Source organism: Monodelphis domestica, chromosome 3 (genome assembly GCF_027887165.1).
Source record: "Monodelphis domestica isolate mMonDom1 chromosome 3, mMonDom1.pri, whole genome shotgun sequence".
Classification (NCBI taxonomy): Eukaryota; Metazoa; Chordata; class Mammalia; order Didelphimorphia; family Didelphidae; genus Monodelphis; species Monodelphis domestica.
Genome location: NC_077229.1, coordinates 87942025 through 87964017, shown reverse-complemented (window position 1 = coordinate 87964017; position 21993 = coordinate 87942025). Strand labels below are relative to the sequence as shown.

General features: G+C 38.4%; 1 protein-coding gene across 1 annotated transcript; it reads right to left on the bottom strand.

Annotated features, from left to right (window-relative positions):
- Window positions 1-7515: 7515 nt before the first annotated feature.
- Window positions 7516-21518, bottom strand: LOC103098148 (uncharacterized). The gene is made up of 5 exons (XM_007489150.2): window positions 21064-21518; window positions 20189-20348; window positions 15780-17552; window positions 8772-8879; window positions 7516-8097 (listed from the first exon to the last, which is right to left on the bottom strand). The coding sequence occupies exons 2-5, from the start codon at window positions 20337-20339 to the stop codon at window positions 8069-8071; spliced, it is 2061 nt and encodes a 686-aa protein (XP_007489212.1). The 5' UTR covers window positions 20340-20348; window positions 21064-21518; the 3' UTR covers window positions 7516-8068.
- Window positions 21519-21993: the final 475 nt, after the last annotated feature.

The window sequence follows — 21993 nt, the reverse complement described above, 5'->3', positions numbered from 1 at the left end:
CTAATTAGTCTGAAAATGTACTGTGATAAGTGGAATTTTGTGGTGATGATTGTGTCTCAGTTAGAAGTGATATGTTACCTAATTTCAATTCTGTTCAAGCCAGAGGTCTGTTTATCAACACTAGGACCGATAAGAGATAGTGATTGCAATAAGTTCAGAACTGGTGGAAGGTAATTAATAGACAGCTTGACACCACAAGGAAATTTTCCTTTTTAAAAGGCAAAAAACCATACTGGATGCTTAGTAAAACATAAGATATTTATGTATAAGATTCAGTCAGAAGACAGTTATAGTGGAGAACTTTTTCTAAGAATTAAATGTTGGATTTCAAAATAAGATGTCCTTCAAAGACAGCAACAAGTGATTGCATGTTAGCATTGAGATTTTAGAAGTTCAGAACTGGTAATTAGCATAAGTGAATTTGCATAGTTGTTAAGTTCATGATGTATGACTGAGGTTGGAAATTTTAAACAATGTTATATTTGATTGGGAATATATGTGCTATGAATAAGAAGAAACTTATATCTATTCAAATATAATTTGTTATAATGTCATAATAGATGTACACAAAATATATATGAAATTGTGCTGTGAAGAAAATTAATTTTTATGTAGATTGTGTATAGTGCAATTGGCAAAGGAAATTTGACCAGTCCAGAAATCAAATAAGATTCATTATTAAGCTATTAAATATCGGTAAAAGGTAGTCACCTCTCCCCTATTTATAGTAAGAGTAATAGAAACAAAAATTGAAGGTTTATTCTGTGTGGAGCAGAAGTTTGATAGGAAAACTGGAATCTTAAGGAAACATTGTTAGGGAACTTTAGACAAGGTCAATTTGGAAGTTGTTAAGTTTTTAATTAATATTTTGGGAGTGATTTAATATCAAGTAACTAAAGTGTTAAAAAAGGATTGGAAAGAAAGGAAAGATCTTCTCAGACTACAAGTGCAGTCAAGCAGTTACTGTCTTGGAAACATTCCAAAAGTAATTTAGCCCCCTTCCTTAGATACAGGAAGGAGAATAAAAGTACTTGTAATTATTTTACATTTATATTAAGGGACCAATACCACAAAATAGTTTAAACAGATAAAAGTTTTCAGCTACCTTATCTAAATTTTAGAGATATAATTTGAAAAACCTGAGAGGTTAGTTGATAGCTGGAAGATATCTTGATCTGATAATAAGACATATTACAACTAAGGCTTAAAGAAGTAACAGGAATTTTAAGAGTTTATTTGAGTATGCCTAAATATTATAATTTCTATAAACCATATTAAGTAAAAATATGAGCTTTTCTAGAAGCACACAGGAATAAAAGTTTTTTTAATTGAAACTGCACAATTTGGCTATGTGATACAACTGCAAAAGTCCAAACTATAAATCCAGAATCCTAAAGAAGCTCAGGTTAGAAAATATGCCTTCCTTTTAATCACAACAATTGATATATTACAGTTAGTTAAACAAAAATAAAAATGTAATGATTTATGAATAATTGGATTAACTGTTTAAGATGCTAATGTGAATATATTAGAATTGAAAGACTTATGGCTCAAGTGGTTAGTATAAACTTTTGAGAAAATATCTAGATTACTTTTTATACATCAACATGTCAGTTTTTTCTATAAATGCTTCTGTGTGAACCATGATACATTCATGATATAAATTTAAGATCACATTTTGAAAATTTAAGTATATTAACCCCTCAAAGGAATTGTTTAGAATTGCTAGGATACAAACTTGATGACTCATTCTGAGTCCTTGCTACCCCTCCCTTCTTTCTCCCCACAGTTAGAGCTAAGTAATCATACACTAGCTGGCAAACAGAAGCAGTTTTTGATTACAAATAATTTCATTGGTTATTGGAAAAGGGATTCCATTATCCACCTCCATGTATGGGAATCCACATATAATTTTGAAAACAACAATACTATGACTTTAAAATAATACTATTCAAGATTTTATTTAAATTTTTGAGTAAACCTGTTTCGTCACACTCACCCCTCCTTTTTTTCTCCTGTTACAGCAAGTTACCTGCTACCCCTCTCTTTTCCTACTACAATAAAGAGAATTCTTAGAGAGAACATTAAAAAGTTCTATCATACTAATTTTAAATAGACTTTAAGATAAGATAGGATAGTTTTTCATCACTATAGTGACATGTACATGAATAAAGCTTCTATGCAGCAAAGTTAGTGAGAACCTTACACCTATTTTAGGTAAATATTTTAACAATTGCTAGGTTATATAAACATGCAAGCAACCTGTTTCCAAATTGTGATAATGATTGGAATTGGAATATTATTGATTACAGGTGGAATTTTTATTCTTTAAGGAAAAAAAATAACCACACCCATGATACCTTGCTTTTATTGATTTTGCTGTTTAGTCTATGCATGTATATTTTTAAATAAAATCTTTTCCCTTGCATTACTGAGATTGTGATTGTTCTACAATTAATTGTCACAAGTGTAATTTAGTTATTTATAAGGGAAAGATAATCAAAATTTTTAAATAAAAGGTTAAGACCTCAGGAATTTCTATATCTCCTGAAGTAGAGGAATTTATTTCACAATATGTTAGTCTTACTAAGATTTTTCTTAATAAAAGGACATATCCAAAGCAACATGGACCACATAGATCAGGGTCCAGACAAACAAGATCGATGAAGAGGAACATAAAAGAAAATTCAGCTAAAGTTTCATCAACATTACTAATTCCTATTTGGAATAGATGTTAAATCCCCATCTATGTATCCTTAGATACCTTTTCTAATCTAAATTTTTACTTCTATGCATACTACTGAAGCAGTATGCTCTCTGTATCTCCCAAACCTTCAAAACAGATAATGGCCCAATGCATACATCCAAAGTTCTTGCTAATTTCAAATTAATCCTCCCCAAAAGGGAATCCCATATACTCATCAAACAAAAGGTCAATTGGAAAAGTATCATTATTAATCATTGGTTGACCCAACCCTATTTTTGGGGCAAAGATCTGTTTGTGTTTTCCCCCCAGGTACTCTCATACATACTTGGATTCCATAAAGATTCACCCATTCCTGCCATGATTCCCATCCCAACAACAAGCCTGGGAGAATGCAGATACAGAGACTGTGCTAAAACAACAAGATGTTCTACCAACTTGGGGACAAATTGGGACACTTGCAGCCCAAGCAAAACAAAGAATGGACAAGCAACAATTAATACCTCCTGATTGCACTGCCACCTTAATTCTTTCCATGCTAGCTATTTCATCTGAACCCCCTGGTATTTCTGCCATTGAAAGCCCCTTATCTCCTATCACTCATTTTTCTTTGTGGAAATTCATTGCTTTTCTATCCCCCTGCTGTATTACTGCACCTAGTGATAAGAAAAGTTCCAAACCCATTCAAGCTTGTGCATTGATTGTACAACATGTTTCCCCTACAACTTATAGAATTTCTTGCTATGTATTTTAACAAATTGTCTTAATCTCTCCATTCCTGCTATCATTGTATTTGTTGCTAAATAACCACCCTTTATTATGCTCCCTGTTAATATGACTATTGACTGGTATGATGGTCCAGGCATTTATGCCCTACAATTAATTTCCAAAAGTTTAAACCATCCTAAACTCTTCATTGCACCCCTTATTTTGGATATCACGGCACTCATTGCATCACTAGCAACCTTCCCTACAAGGAGTCCACACTACATAGACAAATCATGGATATCAGTCACTCTGGTACCTCCCTTTATTCAGTCTCATCCATTGCTAATTCTTTTTATGACAGCATCTCTTCCTTTATCTCCAACAATGATTTGACCCATACCTTTATTGCTTGCGGATTTGCTCTTGTCTTATTTTTTCTTATTCTTTTTTGCTTTCCAGTCCTCATCTGATACCTAGGGTCCACCATTTGGCAAGTCCAAATGGAACTGAAGTCTCTTCAGCTCAAAAATTTAAAAAAGGGGGGATATGCTGGGAGCCATCAGGCCATGATGCCTTGACAGAGTCATGCATGGTAGTTAAGGAGGCCACAGAGTGGCCCTTGGCAAGATGTTATTGCCCACTCAGACCCCCCATATAACCTTTCTTATCAGTGTCCCTTGCCTGTGGAATTGACATGATTATTATTCCCTCTAGTCTCAGAAGGAATAATGCAAGAGCAAAATATCTGTACCCTAATTCTCTAAAATATCACCAAAAGATCAGACCCTCAAACCCTATTCCAAAACACTACCATGGGTTAACTTTTACTTAGGTACATAATCCTCAGTAAAACTGCAGCTACAGGCCCAAGCCCAGAACTTTCCCACTCATGAAGCCAGCATACAAATCAGTCATAAAGGTCCATAAAAAACATACAGATACATTAAACTTCAATATGCCTCAGTGAATTGACTTCACAAACCAGTAACTCGCCAGTGGGAAACTCCTTAGTAAACCCTGAGAAATGACCAGTATAATATTAAATTTGAATTGTGTTCCTAGTACCCCTCAATCTCAATGATACGATTGTTAAATTGTCTTTTAAGAACTTGTGATTAATTATTCCATTTTATTAAAAGCAATAAGTAATTTTCCTTGATTGTTTGTAAGCTCAAAACTTATCATAGGGTAATGAGAAAATTAAGCCACCTGTGATGAAATCATTTATCTTGTGTGGAACCTTTATGCTGTCTGTAATCACAATACAAGACTATAAAATGTTAATCAAATGATTTGTTAAAAGTTAATGTATCACTTTTCCAATTATCTCTCTTTGAACATATGTGTTGGGTAATATATCTGTGTGCCAAAAAAGTGGGTATAAAAATAAATACCAGGCCTGGGGATGGGGGAGCAGCTATCAGATGCAAAGCAGTCCCATGGCTATAATGATTAAGCTGTCTTCCATTTGTTATTTTTTTGACTGATTGTTAGCCACCTGTCAGGAATCCCTGGAGTAGAGAGTGAGGCTGAACCTTGCCTGTGGCAAGAGATGTTGGAAATAAAAGAAAATAAGGGAAATGTATGAAGAGATAGAAAGAAAAGAAAAGCTGATAAGAATAATACATAATTACATTGAAAAAAAAAAAACAGCCACAAAATCAAGAGAAAAAAGTATCCTAGTAAAATAAATCCAAAGGTAACTAAAAAGTAGAGGATGTTTATATTAGTATATTTATATATATATATATATATTTAAACAAATTGTGACTGTGGAGTTTGTGGACTTGCACAAAATCTTTTTTATGCATTTGTTTAGTCAATTTTTTGTTTTGGTGGTGGAAGTGGTTAATAAAAAGGAAAAAGAACAATTCACGAAGGAAATAAAGTGAAATATCATATGTTTTGATTTGCATTCAGAATCCATCAGTTCTTTCTATGGAAGTGGATAGCATTTTTCATAATGAATTCCTTGGAATTACTAACAATAGTTGTCATACATAGTTGATCATCATACAGTATTGATATTACTGTGTACAATATCCTTCTGGTTCTGCTCACTTTGCTTTGCATCAATTCATGTAGGTCTTTCCCGAAGTCATCTTGCTCATCATTTTTTATGGCACAAGAGTATTTCATTACAATTATATAGCACAACTTGTTTAGCCATTGCCCAATTGATGGATATTTCCATAGTTTCCAATTCTTTGCTACCACAAAAAAAAAAAAAGAGCAGCTATAAATATTTTATGCAAATTGGTCCTTTTCCCTTTTCTTTGATCTCTTTGGGATACAGATCTAGTAGTGGTATTGCTGCCTTAAAAGGTATGTACACCAAGCACCTAGGTGCCTCAATGGATAGAGTGCTAGCCCTGGAACTAGGAGGATTTGGGTTCAAATCTAACCTCAGCAAGTTATTAATTGTGGAATTAAATGAACACATTGTCTTCATCTTGTGACTCAGTTCTGGAGCTAGATTCGTTCCCTTTCTATTCAATTATGGGTACTAGTACAAATTCTGTTTTATGAAAAAAGTTTACTGTGTTCTTTGAATCTTGTCCTAAGTCTTTAACCAAGGTCTCAAGTTATATTGACCAGAAACACAGTCATATCCCAAGATTGATGGAAGGAGTTTTCTCATAATTCCACATTTCAAGCAACCTATATGTCTTATCTGAAAACTGGTTCCATATTGATCAGTTAATTATTTCCATTTTCCTTTGATTGTTTATAGATACTTGCAGAGGAGTGGAATATCTCTTTCCTGAATTCCAGAAAATTGTATCTATTCAGTCTCCCTCTCCCAACTTGGAAAGTCCCTAATCTTTCAACCAATTAGAAATCAAATTACTTAGTTGTATTGTTTCCTTTAAATTAATTGGTCTTATTTGATAAATTCATTTTAATGTATACAAATTTGTCTCTCCCACCCTAAATTGAGGAAGGGGCTTGGTCCCAATTTCTTAGGCAATGGGCATGCATTATTTGATTAATCAATATGCTGAGATCAAATCATTGTTTCTTCATTTCATCTTTTGCTCATTACATGGGATAATTGCCTTTAGGAACAAACTTAAATACCAGGCACAAGACAGAAATGACTGTGCCACTATAAAAATTGATCATATCTGCTATATATTTATCTCAAGCAGCCTGAGATTCAGTGAGGTTCTAAGCCAGGATCAAATCTGGCAATTGTGCATATAAAGACATAATCAAGTCTTCTCCAAATCCCGGGATTTATCTCAGTCATTAATGTTGAGGGACAGCTCTATATTAACCACCTGTACCTTTCTTTAAACATGAAAAAGACCATATGGCAGAACAGAAAGAATTAAGGCTTGGGAGTTTGAAGACCTGGATTCTAGGCCCAGTCTTGACTAACTTCACTGAATCAATTTCTTCAGTTACAACATAACCAATTTAGATATCTATTTTTATTTTTTAAAGACTCATGTCCTTATCTTAACTAGGTAGGAAGTACAGGGACTATTCAATTTATTAAACAGCAGCTGATTCAGTGGATAGAGAGCTGCATCTGGAGATGGGAGGCCCTAGGTTCAAATCTGACCTCAGACACTTCCCATTGTTGAATATGAAAAAAATATATCAATCAGCTATTTTAGGTGATTTGTTTATTATGGACACTTCTCAGCTGTGTGACCCTGGACAAGTCACTTGATCTCAATTGCCTAACTCATCACTCTTCTGTATTGAAGCCAATACACAGTATTGATTTTTTGACAGAAGGTAAAAAAAAGTCAGCCCCTGTCCTCATGAGGCTTATAATCTAATGAGGGAAGACAACATGCAAAAGGAAGTGAAAAGTAGGCATGATGTTCCATAGAATTGAAACTGAGAGGAGCTAATGATGGAAAATGGAGTGTTAACCTGGGAAGTTCATATCTCAGTCCTCTATAATGAAAGGTTTTGGGAGAAGTTGAGTGCTTATGTGTTCATCCAGCCCTCCAATCAGAGGAGAAAGGCAACTGAGGGAGTTCAGTTGTTGATGCATTTTTTCATATTCAATCAGCTATTTTAGGTAATTAGTTTATTATGGAAAAGGCATGTTGTACTATGAAGTAGAAACCAAGTGGAAGTACTCTTGGGAAATGATTCCTGAGCCTAGTTCTTCTCTGATTAGCAAGAATATTTTAACCTGCTTTATTTTATCACTTTTCATTAGGTAACCCAATAGCTTCCCTTGTTTCTATGGTTCACCATTTCAATACTAAACTTAATATTCACACTTGATTGGTTTAGACTACCTCCCCTTCCACACAATAAAAGGAAGAATAAGACACTCAGATGTTGACAGATATTGATGATGATGAAAGAGTTAAAAAGAAAAGTTCATAAACTAAGTAACCAAATTTCTATGTAATTTTTAGAAATGCACTCAGCAGCTTCTTCCCCCCACCAGAGAAAAATGAAAGCTATACATTTATGCAATTCTATTTATTTGTTATTAAACCATTTACACTTTGAAGGTATCTCAACCAGATTTTGTTCAAAAGATTATACAGCATTATACAAGATGATTGTTTTACCGTTATAAGTATATATGAATTTTGCTAGCTCTAACCCAGGACAAAATAAAAATAGCCAGGCTCCATATCCTTGTCATCAATTGTCCCAGGCAGGAATATTTTATTTTCAGTGGCTGGTTTTCCTCAATCCATATCCTGCAAAGGATTGAATAAATTAGTCTTTTAAAACTACTTTTTCACAGCACATATGGTCCAAGATTATTGTTAAATTCATGCTTAGCTCCTATCCATTGCATAATTTTAAAGCTGTTTTTAAAAAAGGTTTTATAATTTCATAAACTGAGGCTTTGGTGTTTTGTGTCTTTATTTGCCTTCCTCTCTCTCCCTTCCCCATCCCAGGGATTTTCTCCTATATGTTAGTATAAGCATTTGTCAATAGGGAGACACCTTATGCAGCTGGCATCATAGCAGAAGAGAAGAAAATTCCAACAACCCAATTTTTAAGTAAAAAATTTGAACATGTCTTCCAAAGGGTGTTAAAGATGCATCAGTTTCATAGAACTACCTGCAAAAATACTTATTTAATCCATAACACAGTTATCCTACAACTTTATGAGTCATATAGAAGAAAAAACTCATATAAGTGCCAATTTTATCTTTCGGCACACAGTTGAGTCCTATCTATACACTTGCTTATTCCATTAAAGAGTCTTCCTCCTCCTGACAAAATTACTCACAAAACTTCAATTCCCAGCTTTTTATAAAGATTGTATCTTGACTGGGAGCTCAGAGCTAGAGGAATCCCAAGACCAGATTATTATATTCCATCAGATTTTGTATCTACACAGCCAATGGAGCCTCATACCCACCTCTGTGTGCACTGCATTTAGGTACTGCCCATACTTCAACAGTTTCTGCTTCAGGTCTCATGTTCTTGTGTTTATGGAGCATCTTCCTTTTGGACCTGTCCAATTTAACTGAAGGAAGGAGTTGTATTAAACTTCTGCTGCCACATGGTTAGATATGAAGAAAGAACATCATAGTTCCAAACTACTAGGCAGCTACATGGTTCAGTGGACAGAGCACTGGGATTGAAGTTTGGAAGATCCAAGTTCAAATTTGACCTAAGACAATCTCTGTGACCCTGGACAAGTCACTTTATCTTGGTTTGCAGTTACGTTAACTTTAAAAGTGAGAACAATAAGTGTCTACCTCTCAGGCTTGTTTGTAAGGATAAAATAATAACTGTAAAAGCACTTAGTACAGTGCCTGGCATATATTAGGCACTAAATAAATGCTTATTTTCTTCCTTTTGTCTGTTTTCATTTGTCTTAAATGTTCTCTTTTTGTCTAGGCCAGTTGTAAGGATAATTTTAGCATTGTGACTTGAAAATCTAAATTAATTGGTCGCCAGAGAAAATCCCAAATAATAAAATACCCAAGTCAGCTGGAAATTATGGTGATTTTAATTAATATAGAGAGAAGGAATTAAGGAGAAGAGAGAGAGAAAGAGTTAATTTAAACTGCTCCGGCTCAGGCTGAGCCAGGCAGTAGTTAAAGGCTTTTGCCAAAGTGGCCTCCCTGAACCCAAAGGAAAGGGAATCAGCCTTATCACTCACCACTAGACCGTTCTCAAGGAAGCTCTCTGAGGGAGTCCTCCAGGCTGAGTTTCAGTCCTGAATTCACTGAACTCTCTATCAACTGCCTTTTCTAGCCTCCTTTTAAAGAGATTTTCTCTTATGTCACTTCCCCTAAATTTTTATGTCTACCAATAACAGCAGATGCTTTTTTCCAGGACTGCCCATTCTTTAGTTCTCACCTTCTTTGATTAGATTTTCTCCAGGACTGTCCACTCTTTAGTTCTCACCTTCTATGGTTAGATTATATCTTTTGAGTACTTCACACTTCTTTGTTAAGTTCACCTTTTGTTAGTTACTTGACCTTTTTGTGATTAATTTAACCTTTATAAGTAATTAACACCTTTTTGTATTACATCTAAAAATAGACTTAGCTTAAAGTTCTAGCTTCACTATAAGGTATGAGTTAAATACCTTCATTGTTCAATCAGGAGTTTACAACTTTATCTTCCCCTAAAGTACTATCTGAGTAGGGTGGAATAATTTCCAAGTTCACAATACATTCCTGATTCTGTTAGACAAAGTATCTCCATTGTTACACGGAAATAGCTAAATCAGATCTTCTAAAGTACAGTCTGAGTAGTTTTTAAAATTCACACAGTCTATGGCTATCTTACAACCCTGGAATCCAGTAAAGTAGTTAAAGTTAGTAACTGAATAGCTACCTCAGAGATCACCTTCTTGAAAGCCAAAATAGAGATGATCCAAGTCAAAGAACTTGACAAGATAGTCAAGATATTAAAACAAACTATTTCCTCACCCCTACTTTTTTTTAAACTCTTACTTTCTGTCTTCAGATGATACTAAGTATTCATTCCAAGGTAGAAGAGTGATAAGGACTTGGCTCTCTATCCACTGAAGGCAAATACCTGTCCCCTTCTATTTTCTTTTTTTTTTTAATGATAGGACGTGTCTGAATTCAGATTTGAACCCAGAACCACCTATCTTTATAGCTTACCCACTCCTGTACAAGACTACATTCCTTCTATCTAACATAAAATGATTTCCAGATTGAAAGCTTTGATATATTGTTCCAGCTAAGTGGTTCAGTGGGTTAGAGTGTTAGATTTGGAGTCATTGAAACTCAGTTTCAAATCCAGTTTCAAATACTTACTGGTTGAGTTGTCCTAAAGTCACAACTTTTCAGACTTGGTTTCTTCATCTGTAAATTGGAGATAATGGCAACTACCTTAAATATGAGGATTAAATTAAGTATTTGTAAAGTGCTTTGCACATCTTGTGAGTCTTAAAGCCCTATATAAAAGCTAGCTAGTATTTTTTAAAATTAACTACAATATATGTTATGCAGTGAGGATATGAAAATGCATACCTTGTTCCTTGCTCCTGACAGTACAGGACATATTCTGACTGGTGAATTTGGGTTTAGCAGCACTTTTAACCCAGATATCCTCTCCTGTCACCATCAAATCTTGCTTTTGTAGTCTACTTAATGAGGTAGAAATTTAAATATGGAACCAGAAAAAAGAAAGGTGCATATGTTTAGATGTTCCAAATAGTTTTATTAGCTAGTTGACCTGTGCAAAAACATACTTTTCTTGGTTCCTGGATATCTTGAAAAAGCTCTCGAAAGAAAGGGGCAGGGGAACAAAGAAGAAAGGTTATTCTCTACTATTTTATTTTCTGAGGGTGTGCTACAGTGATGAAAGTTTGACATTTAAGCCTTAATAGCTAAGTAGGTGGTCAATTTTTTAATAGTGGAAAATTCTATTGGATGTAGTTTGTATTTTTCCTAAAATTTTAATATAACAGAATTGTTAGAGTCAGACTTTTGGCCGGAAGGGAACCTGAGAGGTTTTGATCTAACTCTCTCCCTTCAGACTGGTAAATATTTATAAGCAGTACTGTGGAATCCCAACTTTGCATTGAAGTGAGACATCTAGAGAGGCTAATTGCCTTTCCGTAAGTTATATCATAGTGATTAGATAAACATAGACTGTTTCCTTATTACCTCACAATTTATCACATCCACTTTATTTCAGATGAGTTAATTTCTCCCCATAGTTTCCATTTTCTTACCACTCATTCTTTCCTCTTGCACTATTACTTCAGTCCCCTAGCTGTATAAAGGGAGATATTGAACCTTTGACTTCATTCCCTAGAAGTCCTTGGTATTTCCCAGAATTCCCTATAATCACTCCTGAGTCTTCACGTTGTGGAGATTGGTGTTTAACTGGCAGTAATGCCTCCCACGTCCTCTCTTCTTGCATGATGTAGCATCAGCAGTGATGGTGGTAAGGTAGGGAAAATTTGAAAATGGCTAACTCAAAATCTAGGTTCAAAATCTCCATTTATACAAAGCTGGTACCCATCCGAGAAGATAGTGTTAGTTCAAAAGTTTTACCAGTTCCCACTCTCTTGCACCCTTTTACTGCATTTGATAATAGCCTTCCTTTCAAAACACTTTTCTAAACAAGAACAAAACCACTTTTCTCCATTGGCTTGGGATACAGTCCTTTCCTGATATTCCACACAATCTTCTGACTCCCCTTAACAACTCTTGCTTGCTCTACTCTGCCCTTCTTCCTCCTTATCATTGTACATATTTCCCCAAACTCAGTTCTTAGCCCTTGCCTGTGCTTTCTCCCCATTAGTAAAGGGATCTTACCCTGTGCCTTCTTCAGCAATTTGCTATTTCTTTTTACTTCTTTATTCTAACCATGTTCTAACCATTCAATGGAGTCCTAATGACAAGTCTACAATTCTAGCACATTGAAAGACCACTGTCACAAGTAATGTTACACAGTATCTTCTGATGTCTCCCTGTTATTCAATATTAAATTCCTATTATGTGTAGGGTAAAGGGATATAAAGATGATAAAGGACAGAGTACCTGCTTATAATTCACTTACAGTCTACAAGGGAGAGAGTAGGTACACGTGCTGACAAGAAGGGAAGTAAATAAGCATTTGTTTAGCACATACTATGTGCCAGGCACCATGCAAGTTGCTTTTAAGATCATTTGATATCTTCACACTCAGTGCTCTCTCCACTGGGATAGTTACAAAGTAGAATGTGATGAGGAAAAGGCAATATATATACAAGTTATTCTAGAAAATATTTAAGAGATAATATTTTTAACTGGGAAGGGAATAATAATGGAAAGTTTTGTGGAGGAGGTGGCACTTGGACTAAAGTTGGAAATAAGAGGATTTTTTTTTAAACCCTTACCTTCTGTCTTGGAGTCAATACTGTGTATTGCCTGTCAATACTGTGTATTGCCTCCAAGGCAGAAGAGTGGTAAGGGCTAGGCAATGGGGGTCAAGTGACTTGCCCAGGGTCACACAGCTAGGAAGTAGCTGAGGCCAGATTTGAACCTAGGACCTCCCATCTCCAGACCTGGCTCTCAATCCACTGAGCTACCCAGCTGCCCCCAAGAGGATTTTTAAAAGCCATGATGAAGTATGAATGCATTCTAGGGACAGACATTGATGTGTGTATGAGCAAATGCAGCTGGAATAAAAGCAATAATGATAATAGTCTTTATAGAATAAAGTTTGTAAAACATTTTTACCCCTGTATTCTTTTAGTCCATGTAACAACCCTGTAAGAAAAGTGCTATTATTGTCTCCATTTTATAGATAGAGAAATTAAGGCTGAAGTAGGTTAACTGAATTGCCCAGGTATATAGCCCTAGTAAGTGTCTGAGACAGGATTTGAACTCAGGTCTTCCTGACTCCAAGTCCAGCATTCTATCCTTTGCATCAACTGGGTGTCTCTAGGCAAAAAGCTCTGATTAGGATTGGAAAGAACTAAAGTTTAGTTTGGTTTGAGTAAAGAGAACAATACAAAATAAGGCTAAAAAGGTACTATTCCTATCATTGATGTTACTATTATTCTCTACTACCTGGGTTCAATCTTTCATTAATCTTTATTATAAAAGAAGAGTTACCAAATCCTGTATATTTTTCTATTAAACACCCCTAATGCTTCCCTTTCTATTCCCATTTACACTAGTTATAACCCTCATCATGACTTATGTAGACATCTTCAACAGCATTTGCAGGGAGGTGGTGGTGGTGGGGAGATAGAAGACAAGAGAGAGAGAGAGACTATAACACCGTATCCCTAATTCGTTGGTATAGGGAATTCCCAAAGAGGAACATCCCTCAACCAACGCAGATCCCAAACTCATCTGCATCATTTTCACTCTGAGGGAGAGAGAGTTGATTTCCTTAAACAGAAAGTTAAAAACCTCCACAGCTTCTTAATCCCTCTTTCTGCTTCCCTGTCTCTTCTTCTCCTATCAGTCTTAGGATACCAGCATATTAAATTCCCTAAAATACATATGAAGTAGCATGCTGTAGTATGGCTTCAACCAACTAGAGCCAGTTTTCATGGCTCTAGTCCACTAGCACTGGATTCCAGGTCTCAGTTTAGCCATTATCTGTGTGGTCTTAAGCAAGTGCCTTTGCTCGTTTTATAAGGGTGGGAATAATACATGTACTGTCTCATAGGGTCGAGAAAAATTAAACGATAGCATGCCAGGAAAAAACCCACCCCTGAGAGGCATTACTGGCATAGGTTCAATTTTTGCCTCTCACATACTGGCTGTGTGAGGCAGTTCTAAGTTACTAGAGATCTTTGTGTCTCAAACAACTCTAGAGAAGGTGTCGATCACAAAGTAAAGGACTGTGGGGTGGGGAGAAAACATACTGAATTTAAAATGACCAATTATATAGACCTAAAATTGTCATCCCAGTGGATCACTATTGCCTATAGGATAAACTCTTAACTTTCTCTCAACATTCAAGAGCCCCCTTAATTTGACTGCACCCTATTAATCCTACTGCAAGACTGTCACTACCACACTCTATAGTGTTTCCCTTTTCCAAAAAGCTAAGCTCAGGCTTGAATATGTCTACTCAGGATATTTCCTTCTTTGTCTTCCATGTCTTCCGAACTTACCTTATTCTTTCTGAACTTCACTCATCTTTCACGTCTCATCCACCTCACCCTGTCTTCTTTTTCGACTCTGAACCCCTAATATCCCCTGCATGTGATGAATGTATCACTCAATTCTATTGCTCAACAGAACTGGGGACTCCAAGAGGGCAGATACTTATTCCCTACCCCTACTACGTACTTTCTAGGATGGTATGACAGAAAGTCAAATACACTTAAGAAGTTCACTGACTGCTGAATGCCTAGATTACAGAGCCACAACTTGCCCAGGGACACTAGGACCTCACTCTAAGATGAGGCAATTTAGAGGGCACCACAGTTAAACCTACATACTCCAGGAGAATAGGAGATAAGGGCAACAGGAGTTTAGATGCTAACCAAGGGGAAAGGCAAAAGAGAAAAGATGCTTCTAGGAAGCAGATTATAGACTGTTCACTCCTCCCTTTTCTTGTGTTCATAAATAATTCCCCAAATGATTCACCTTTTTTGTCCCGTTCCTAGGTCCATTTCCTTCTTTCCATCCTTTCCAAGGAGATGAGTCTCTTTTCTACCCTCCTTCTATAACAACAATAAGTACTTTGTAATAAGGTTCAGGAGTGAGAATAGGCAAGGGAGGAGAACGATAATCCTAAAGCTACTTTATTTCCCAGAGACTGTATGGGAAGGAACCTAGGACTTTTCTAATAGAACTAAGGATCAGAGAATTAGAGGTGGAAGGGACCTTGGAAAGGACATCTAATCTAGTCCCCTCACTTTACAGATGAGAAAATGGTGATCTAGAAATGGTAAATGACTTGTGCAAATAATAGAAATATGAGAAGTAGGATTTGAACCCAAGTTCCCTGAATCTAGACTGGTGTTCTTTCTACTGCTCCAAGCTACCACCTGTTAGACCTCAAATCTCATAGTTTTGATTAGATCTCTTCCAAATGACAGTCAATTCCCCACACTAGCAAAATATCAAATTTTTCTCTTAAATGAACTTGTGATTGCATCAGTTGTTACTTTCACAGAATAAATTAGAAAGTTGTTTTCAGGACACATTTCATGCTATTTACCCTACTTGGGACTACTTGCTGCAGGGAGAGGCTGCTCTGGGTGCTAAAACTTCAAGTTATAGTTCTGTCCACAAACCTGTTGAAAGGCTCAAAAAAAAGAATTGAAAAGAATATTTAAATGCTTTTTAAGTGCAAGATGTTAATGAATTTTCTTTTTCCACTCCCCAACTACCAACACCATCATCATTAAAAAGTAGGCCTAGGCATTTTCAAAGTAAGAAACTTTGAGAACATTTCCTTAAGATTCTGTGTAGCTCACCTTCTTGCTTGCCCATTATCTGTCTTTTCATCAACTTTCCATAAACAGTTTCATAGTAGTCTCTATCCTTAAGCTTATGAAAGAGGGCAGCACTTTCATAGGCACCAATTTTTTTCTTGCCTTTGTTTTTTACAGGCCAGACAATTAACTGGGGAGACATGGTAGAATGAGGTGGCTTCCAGATTACCCGCCGACCAATTTCTTGGTAAAAGATCTCATTGGAAGGGGTCAGATCTTCTTGTGGGTCAATGGCTTCAAAAATATATTTTACTTCATCCAAATCATCATCAGCATCATCTTCTATTCCCAACAAATCTTCAGAATCCAGATCAGAGAGACATTCTCTCTTTTTCTTGAGCAAGTGGGTTTTCTGGGAGAGATACCTAGGCAGGGCTTCCTGCTCCCTGCCTATTGTCATAGGTTCTTTAAGCTTCACTCTTGAGTTTTCTTTGGCATCCTGGACAACTACACCATCAACTTCACCCACCATCATCATCAGTCCCTCCTCTTCCTCCTCATTGTCATGATCATCTTGGATGTCAACCTCCTCCTGTTTGATACTTTCTGTGCTTTTGGAATACATATTCTTCTCAGGTACAAAGTCAGTCATGGGCAAATTGTCCAGAGAAGATTCTTCCTCTATAGAAGATGGCTCCATGGAGGTAACACTTGGGCTTTTTCTCTGTGGCAAAGGACGGATGCTGGCATCAACTTTCTCAAAGAGAGCCAGCCAGGTGGGAGAAGTAATGATCTTGCCCAATTCATTCCTCCAAAAATTGTCTCTTAATTTGGTTTGCCCATTGTACTTATTTGGACTAGGGGGCCCTTGACTCAGACCATTAATGGCCTCCATGCTAGAACAAATGGATCCTGCTTGCTGGCTCAATTCTTGAGTAGACCTATTTGGTGTCCTTGACACTGACAGTCTTGGATTTGCCATTGAGTGAATCTTTTTACCTGATCTATTCAGGTCATCAGATTGCCATTGGTTTGCTGCATCAAGGAGGTTTGAGCATTTCTGAATGTTTTTCTTATATTTATCTAAACTTCCTTCTAGGCTAGGTCCTGGCATCTGGATCTCTTTATCTTTAACAGTTTCATGACACTGTTTGGTCAACATAACACCTGCTTTGTCTTCTTCCGAATATTCTACTGTTGGCACTTCTCTCTTATGAGGGGTATATAGAACCCCCAGTCTCTCACAGGAGCTCACTGAAAATAAATCACATTGTACTATGTTTTCTGGTGTCAAATTATAAATAGGGATGTTTTCTTTAAAGGAATTCCAGAACTGTGTCGCAGGAGAACCATTTCCATATTCTATTCTCACCTCTTCCTTTTCGAGGGTATAGCTTCCTGGAGGAATGCTTCTGTGTGTCATCGTTGCTGAAGGGCTCTTACTATGAAGCCCCCCGTCTTGTACAAGGGAAGACAAAACTGCATCTGATTTTTCAGAGGCAATGTTAGTCATTATACCTTTACTGCTCCTCATATTTTTGCAGCCACTAGAATCTAATTGGACATGTTGTCTTTTGTGCTTGCTTTCATGCTGTTGGGGATCAGTCTGGGTCTCTTTGGTTTCTTTTTTTTTCCCAGGGCTGTTGTAATGGGGAAAATGTGTAGCATGTTGGAACATGGGAAATGAAAGCTGAGGATGAAAATAGGGCCTTCTGTTCATTCTGGTGGGCACAGGAGCCCGTGGCAAGAGAAAGCCAGGATACTCAGGGAGAGCAACTGAATAATAGGGAATGAAGGGATTTCCATTTCTAAAGCCTAAGGAAGAAAAACAAGACAAAAAAAGTTTAAAGGTGAGTTTCTGTAGTGAGTTCTTAGTCAACTCAAATTAAATTTGATCTATGATAGCAATGGTTCTACCTTATATTTGGTAAGATATATGGGCCTGATAAATGAAAGAAAAGGGATGTGTATTTTCTAGGCTTTCAGGTCTATCCTAGAAAATCTACTCATGTAGAGACCACATGTTCTTACTCAAAAATATGTAAGAGAAGAAAGCAGATTTATCAAGCTGGAAGACCAACTCAAGCTGGGGAAGGGCAAGAAGGAGAGAGAATTCCGGAGAAGGAACAGAGGAACTGAAAAGACCCAAACAGTTGAACCCACTTCTCTTTGGGAAGCCCACAAGGGAGGTTGATCTGAGGGAATCTCTGAGCCTAGAGCAGGGGTCCCCAAACTTTTTACACAAGGGGTCAGTTCACTGTCCCTCAGACCCTTGGAGGGCCCAACTATAAAAACCTAACCCTAACCCTAAATGAGCAGCAGTATACACAGTGCAGAATCCCCTCCCCCAGATCCTGCTCATGCTGACATCTTCCATTGTGAAGCTGCATAATCCTTTGCCCAGTGCCTTGTTTTAAGGCACCAAACAAAGAATTATGTTACCAGAAATAGTACTGTATGTGAGCACCGCCATGTTTTGTGGCGCTGCCACATACAGTGCTCCTCTCACTGACCACCAATGAAAGAGGTACCCCTTCCAGAAGTGTGATGGGGGCTGGATACATGACCTCAGGGAGCTGCATGTGGCCCACGGGCTGTAGTTTGGGGACCCCTAGCCTAGAGCATCCTCCAGTGAAGCCAGACCCCAGTATCCAGTGGAAGACAAACCAAAGTGAATAGGACTTTGCCAGAAAGCCATTCACCACAAGAAGATGTCCTTTCAATCCCTCTAAACAGTCCTTGAACTTAATATCATAGCTAGGACAGCTAGGAGTCAGGGCAGTTCTCACAATTGACCCCAGAGGATCAGGCAGGCAAAGCCTGACCCTGCAGGACTTGGGGAGAAGGGGTTCAATTGTTATCTTTAGGTAGTTCCCATTTCCCACCTTCCTATTACCTTATTCCACAAACTCACTTGCCCTACTTTTCATGTGTTCCTTTAGAGTAAATAGCTGTTTACTAGATCAAGTGCCTGCTTCATAGTATCCAAGAAGGGAGACTGGGAGTTTGGGGGGAGGAAAGTTACACTTCTCTCCTCAGAGAGGAAGAAGCTGTCTGTCCTGTACTTTATTTCAACCAAGTCTTTGAGGGAACAGTAACCTGTGATTCTGAAGGCAACCAGTGTGGTGTTTACCAGGGAAAGAGAGAGGAAAACAATCCATCCCCCTCTCTCCACCATTGGCTCCATTCCATCTTTACCACACTCTGGTCCTGAATCAGTGATGGGGGACTCCATTTCTCACCCTCCCTTACAAATACTTATTAGAAGTTTGTTCACAAGTGCCTGATGCTGTACTCAGTATTAACTTGGTAGGAATGCAAGAAGAGTGAATGTCCTATAGAGATAGGAATTGGCTTTAGACCTGGATGAGCCAAATTCTTCCCCCCTCCTCCAAGAGGAGGCCAAACAAAGTTGTAATAACAAGCTGACTATGTCAACTGAAGGCTGTCACTTACACAATTTGGCTGAGGGAACAGAGTCCAAACTAAGAATTCTTGGGCTGAAGGCTATTTTGGTTAGTGTGTCTGTGAGAGAAGTCTTCAGAAAAGGAGACCTTACTAGGACTGAAATGATATTAACTACATGCTACAAGGCACATTGTGTAGATAACTTTTTGAAAAGGAAATTCTGACTACAAAATGTTTAGACTAGTTTCCTAAAATTAAATTAATTTCTTAAAGAGGATTGATTATGTTTGCCATTCCAATGACTAATGTGGCATCATAATTGTCATGTAAGATGCAAATACTTTTTTTTTTAACTGAAATTTTCTTAAGCAAAGGATGGTCAGGGACTTGTAAGATATAAATAGGTACTTTTAAAAGGTAAGAAAAAACATGCTTTCCTGATGGCTCTAAAATTCTATGAGTGAGTCAAATGAAATGTTTAGACCTAAAAGGAACCTTAAAGCAGTCTGATCCTTTCCCCATACCCCAAACCCTTACCTTCTGTCTTAGAATCAACACTAAATAAGGGTTCCAAAGCAATAGAGCACTAACTTGCTCATGATCATACAACTAGGAAATGTCTGAGACCACTTCCTGAACCCAGGACCTCCCATCTCCAGGCTTGGCCCTCTATCCACTGAACCATTTAGCAGAAAGCTGCCTAATCCTAATCTCTCATCCAGAAATCCTCTCTCCAACACGTGACTATTTTAACTTGTATTTCATTGTTTGCAGGAACCAGGAAGTTACTACTTTTGAGGGATGTCACATTCCATTTTTAAAATAGCTTTCATATTATTTGCCACTACTGAATCAAAAGTTGCTTTCCCAAGACAGTCATTCACTGTCTCCAGTTCTACTGGCCTCCAGTCTTTTTGGTTTTAGAAAACACCAGAGGAAAAAATGGGGCAACAAGTAGAAAATTGTTTGTCTATTGAGGCATTTTTTAAAAATAAGCACTTAAGAAAGCTGTTCTATAGGTTTGTAGTTGTCACTGGCCTTACCTGCTGCTGACACACAATAAGGACTATAGACAGGATTCAGGTACCATGGATTTGGGAACTGGGTCTGTGCTGTGGGCTGAGCATAAAAAAAAGGTCTCCCATTGTTTCCTTCAGGACGGGATCCAGTTCCTGAAGCTGGTGAAGCATTCATTTTTCTGGACTAAAACACATTTATGTCATTTTAGAAACTAGCTTTTTGGTATTGACAGCTGTAAGGAGGTGCCTTTCCCTTCCAAATCCTCCCTCCTTCCCATAACTACTCAATTTCCTCCCATCTTCCCTTGCTGACCTTGTTCCCAATAACACTTTTCTCCAGCCTCTATGCTTTATTTCAGTTAGGAGACAAGTTAGAGTACATAAGAGGTGGGATAAATGTGCTCTTCTGGGGCACATTAGTCACATGTTGCTGAATTCACCCTTCATTCCCTCCCATCTTTCCTTCCCTACACTTTCATCAGGTGACTTTATAACGTTCACCGTGGAGAGAAACAGTGCCCACCCCAGAGACTTCTGAAGCCAGGGCTTCTAAGAGCTGGAAGCGGAGCCGCCTTCCCTTTGTCCTATCAATAATTCCCTTTAGGGGCACTGGGTGAGCACAGTCACCGAGCATCAAGCTCCTTCTCCTGGACCAGAACCGTCACCCTTCCAAACAACTGCCCAAAGCCAAGAAGGGATCTCGTTCACACCCAACCCGAGGGGAGAAATCCAGGATGGCAGGCGGGCACCCTGACCGATCTTACCCTCAACACCTGGGATTCCAGATCACGCGTGAGAAGACTTGAAGAAGCACGGTCGCAGAGAACCCCCACCCCAAATGCAATCCTTGTTACCCATATGGCAGAACGGGGCAGGAGGGCAGTTTTTGCTCGACTTACCGAATTTGGGATGGCGGGAAGGAGGAGGAGGCAGGCAGCTTAGGATATAGATGAAGCCTGACCAGCTGGGACCTGCCAACCTGGGCAAGTCCTAGGAGAGGAGCAGCCCACTGCAGGCAGGAGGCACCTTCTGCGTCCCCGCGGGACAAGGATGAGGCTAGGGCTCCGAGCTCTCCTGGGCTGGTTGCCTGTCCTCGCCAGGCCTCTTGCTGGCGGGTGGCCCCGGAACCGCCTCAAAGACCGGGAGATACAAAAACCTTAGCTCTCGCTGCTCCTTACACGGCTCCTCTTTCCTAGTCTGCAGTTTCCAGCCGAGTTGCTTCCCGCCCGGACCCCAGGCTGAGAGCAGCGGGAAGCGCAGAGCTCACGCCTTCCCCAATTCCTCCCTCTCGCCATCCAAGTGGCCACAGCTCCTTCTTGAGCGAAGCGGGCCGCACTGGTTGCGGGGGAGGCGTGAACCCGTGCCAGGTGCAGCTGCCCAGGGAAGCAATCAGAGTGAGTGTCATTCGCTTGTGAACTCTCGAGGCCAGGGTTAGAGAAGTTCATTTTGTGTTGTCTTCTCAGTACCTGGCACAGCGCTGCGCACTTAGGAGAGAGGGCTAATCAATTGATGAAGAAATTGAACTTGAGTTTTCGGAAGCGTGGGTGTAAGGGCTGTGGAGTAAGAGACAAAGGAAGAGGAGTACTTTGACCGGTTTCAGCTGTGAGCGTCTAGGCAGACGCGAGGAGTGAGTGAAGCAATGATAAATATGGGTGGAAGAAGAGGAAGCAATTCTCCTCCTCCGAGGTTACCTTCCAGCACCACAACATCTGCGAGGGGGAAGACAGGCGCTTCTTACCGTTGCATTTTCTCTGCTTTATTTCTGATAACCTTTACTTGAGCTCCTTCACAGTTGAGGAACTCCCTACGTCACAGGAGAGAGCATTTTA

What these genes read in the sequence shown, in the direction of transcription:
- LOC103098148 (XM_007489150.2), bottom strand. Translation starts at nt 20,339, where the DNA reads ATGAATGCTTCACCAGCTTCAGGAACTGGATCCCGTCCTGAAGGAAAC. An exon ending in TTATTGTGTGTCAGCAGCAG is followed by an intron (nt 17,553 to 20,188) that starts GTAAGGCCAGTG and finishes TTTCTTCCTTAG; the next exon opens with GCTTTAGAAATGGAAATCCC. An exon ending in GATAATGGGCAAGCAAGAAG is followed by an intron (nt 8,880 to 15,779) that starts GTGAGCTACACA and finishes TCCTTCCTTCAG; the next exon opens with TTAAATTGGACAGGTCCAAA.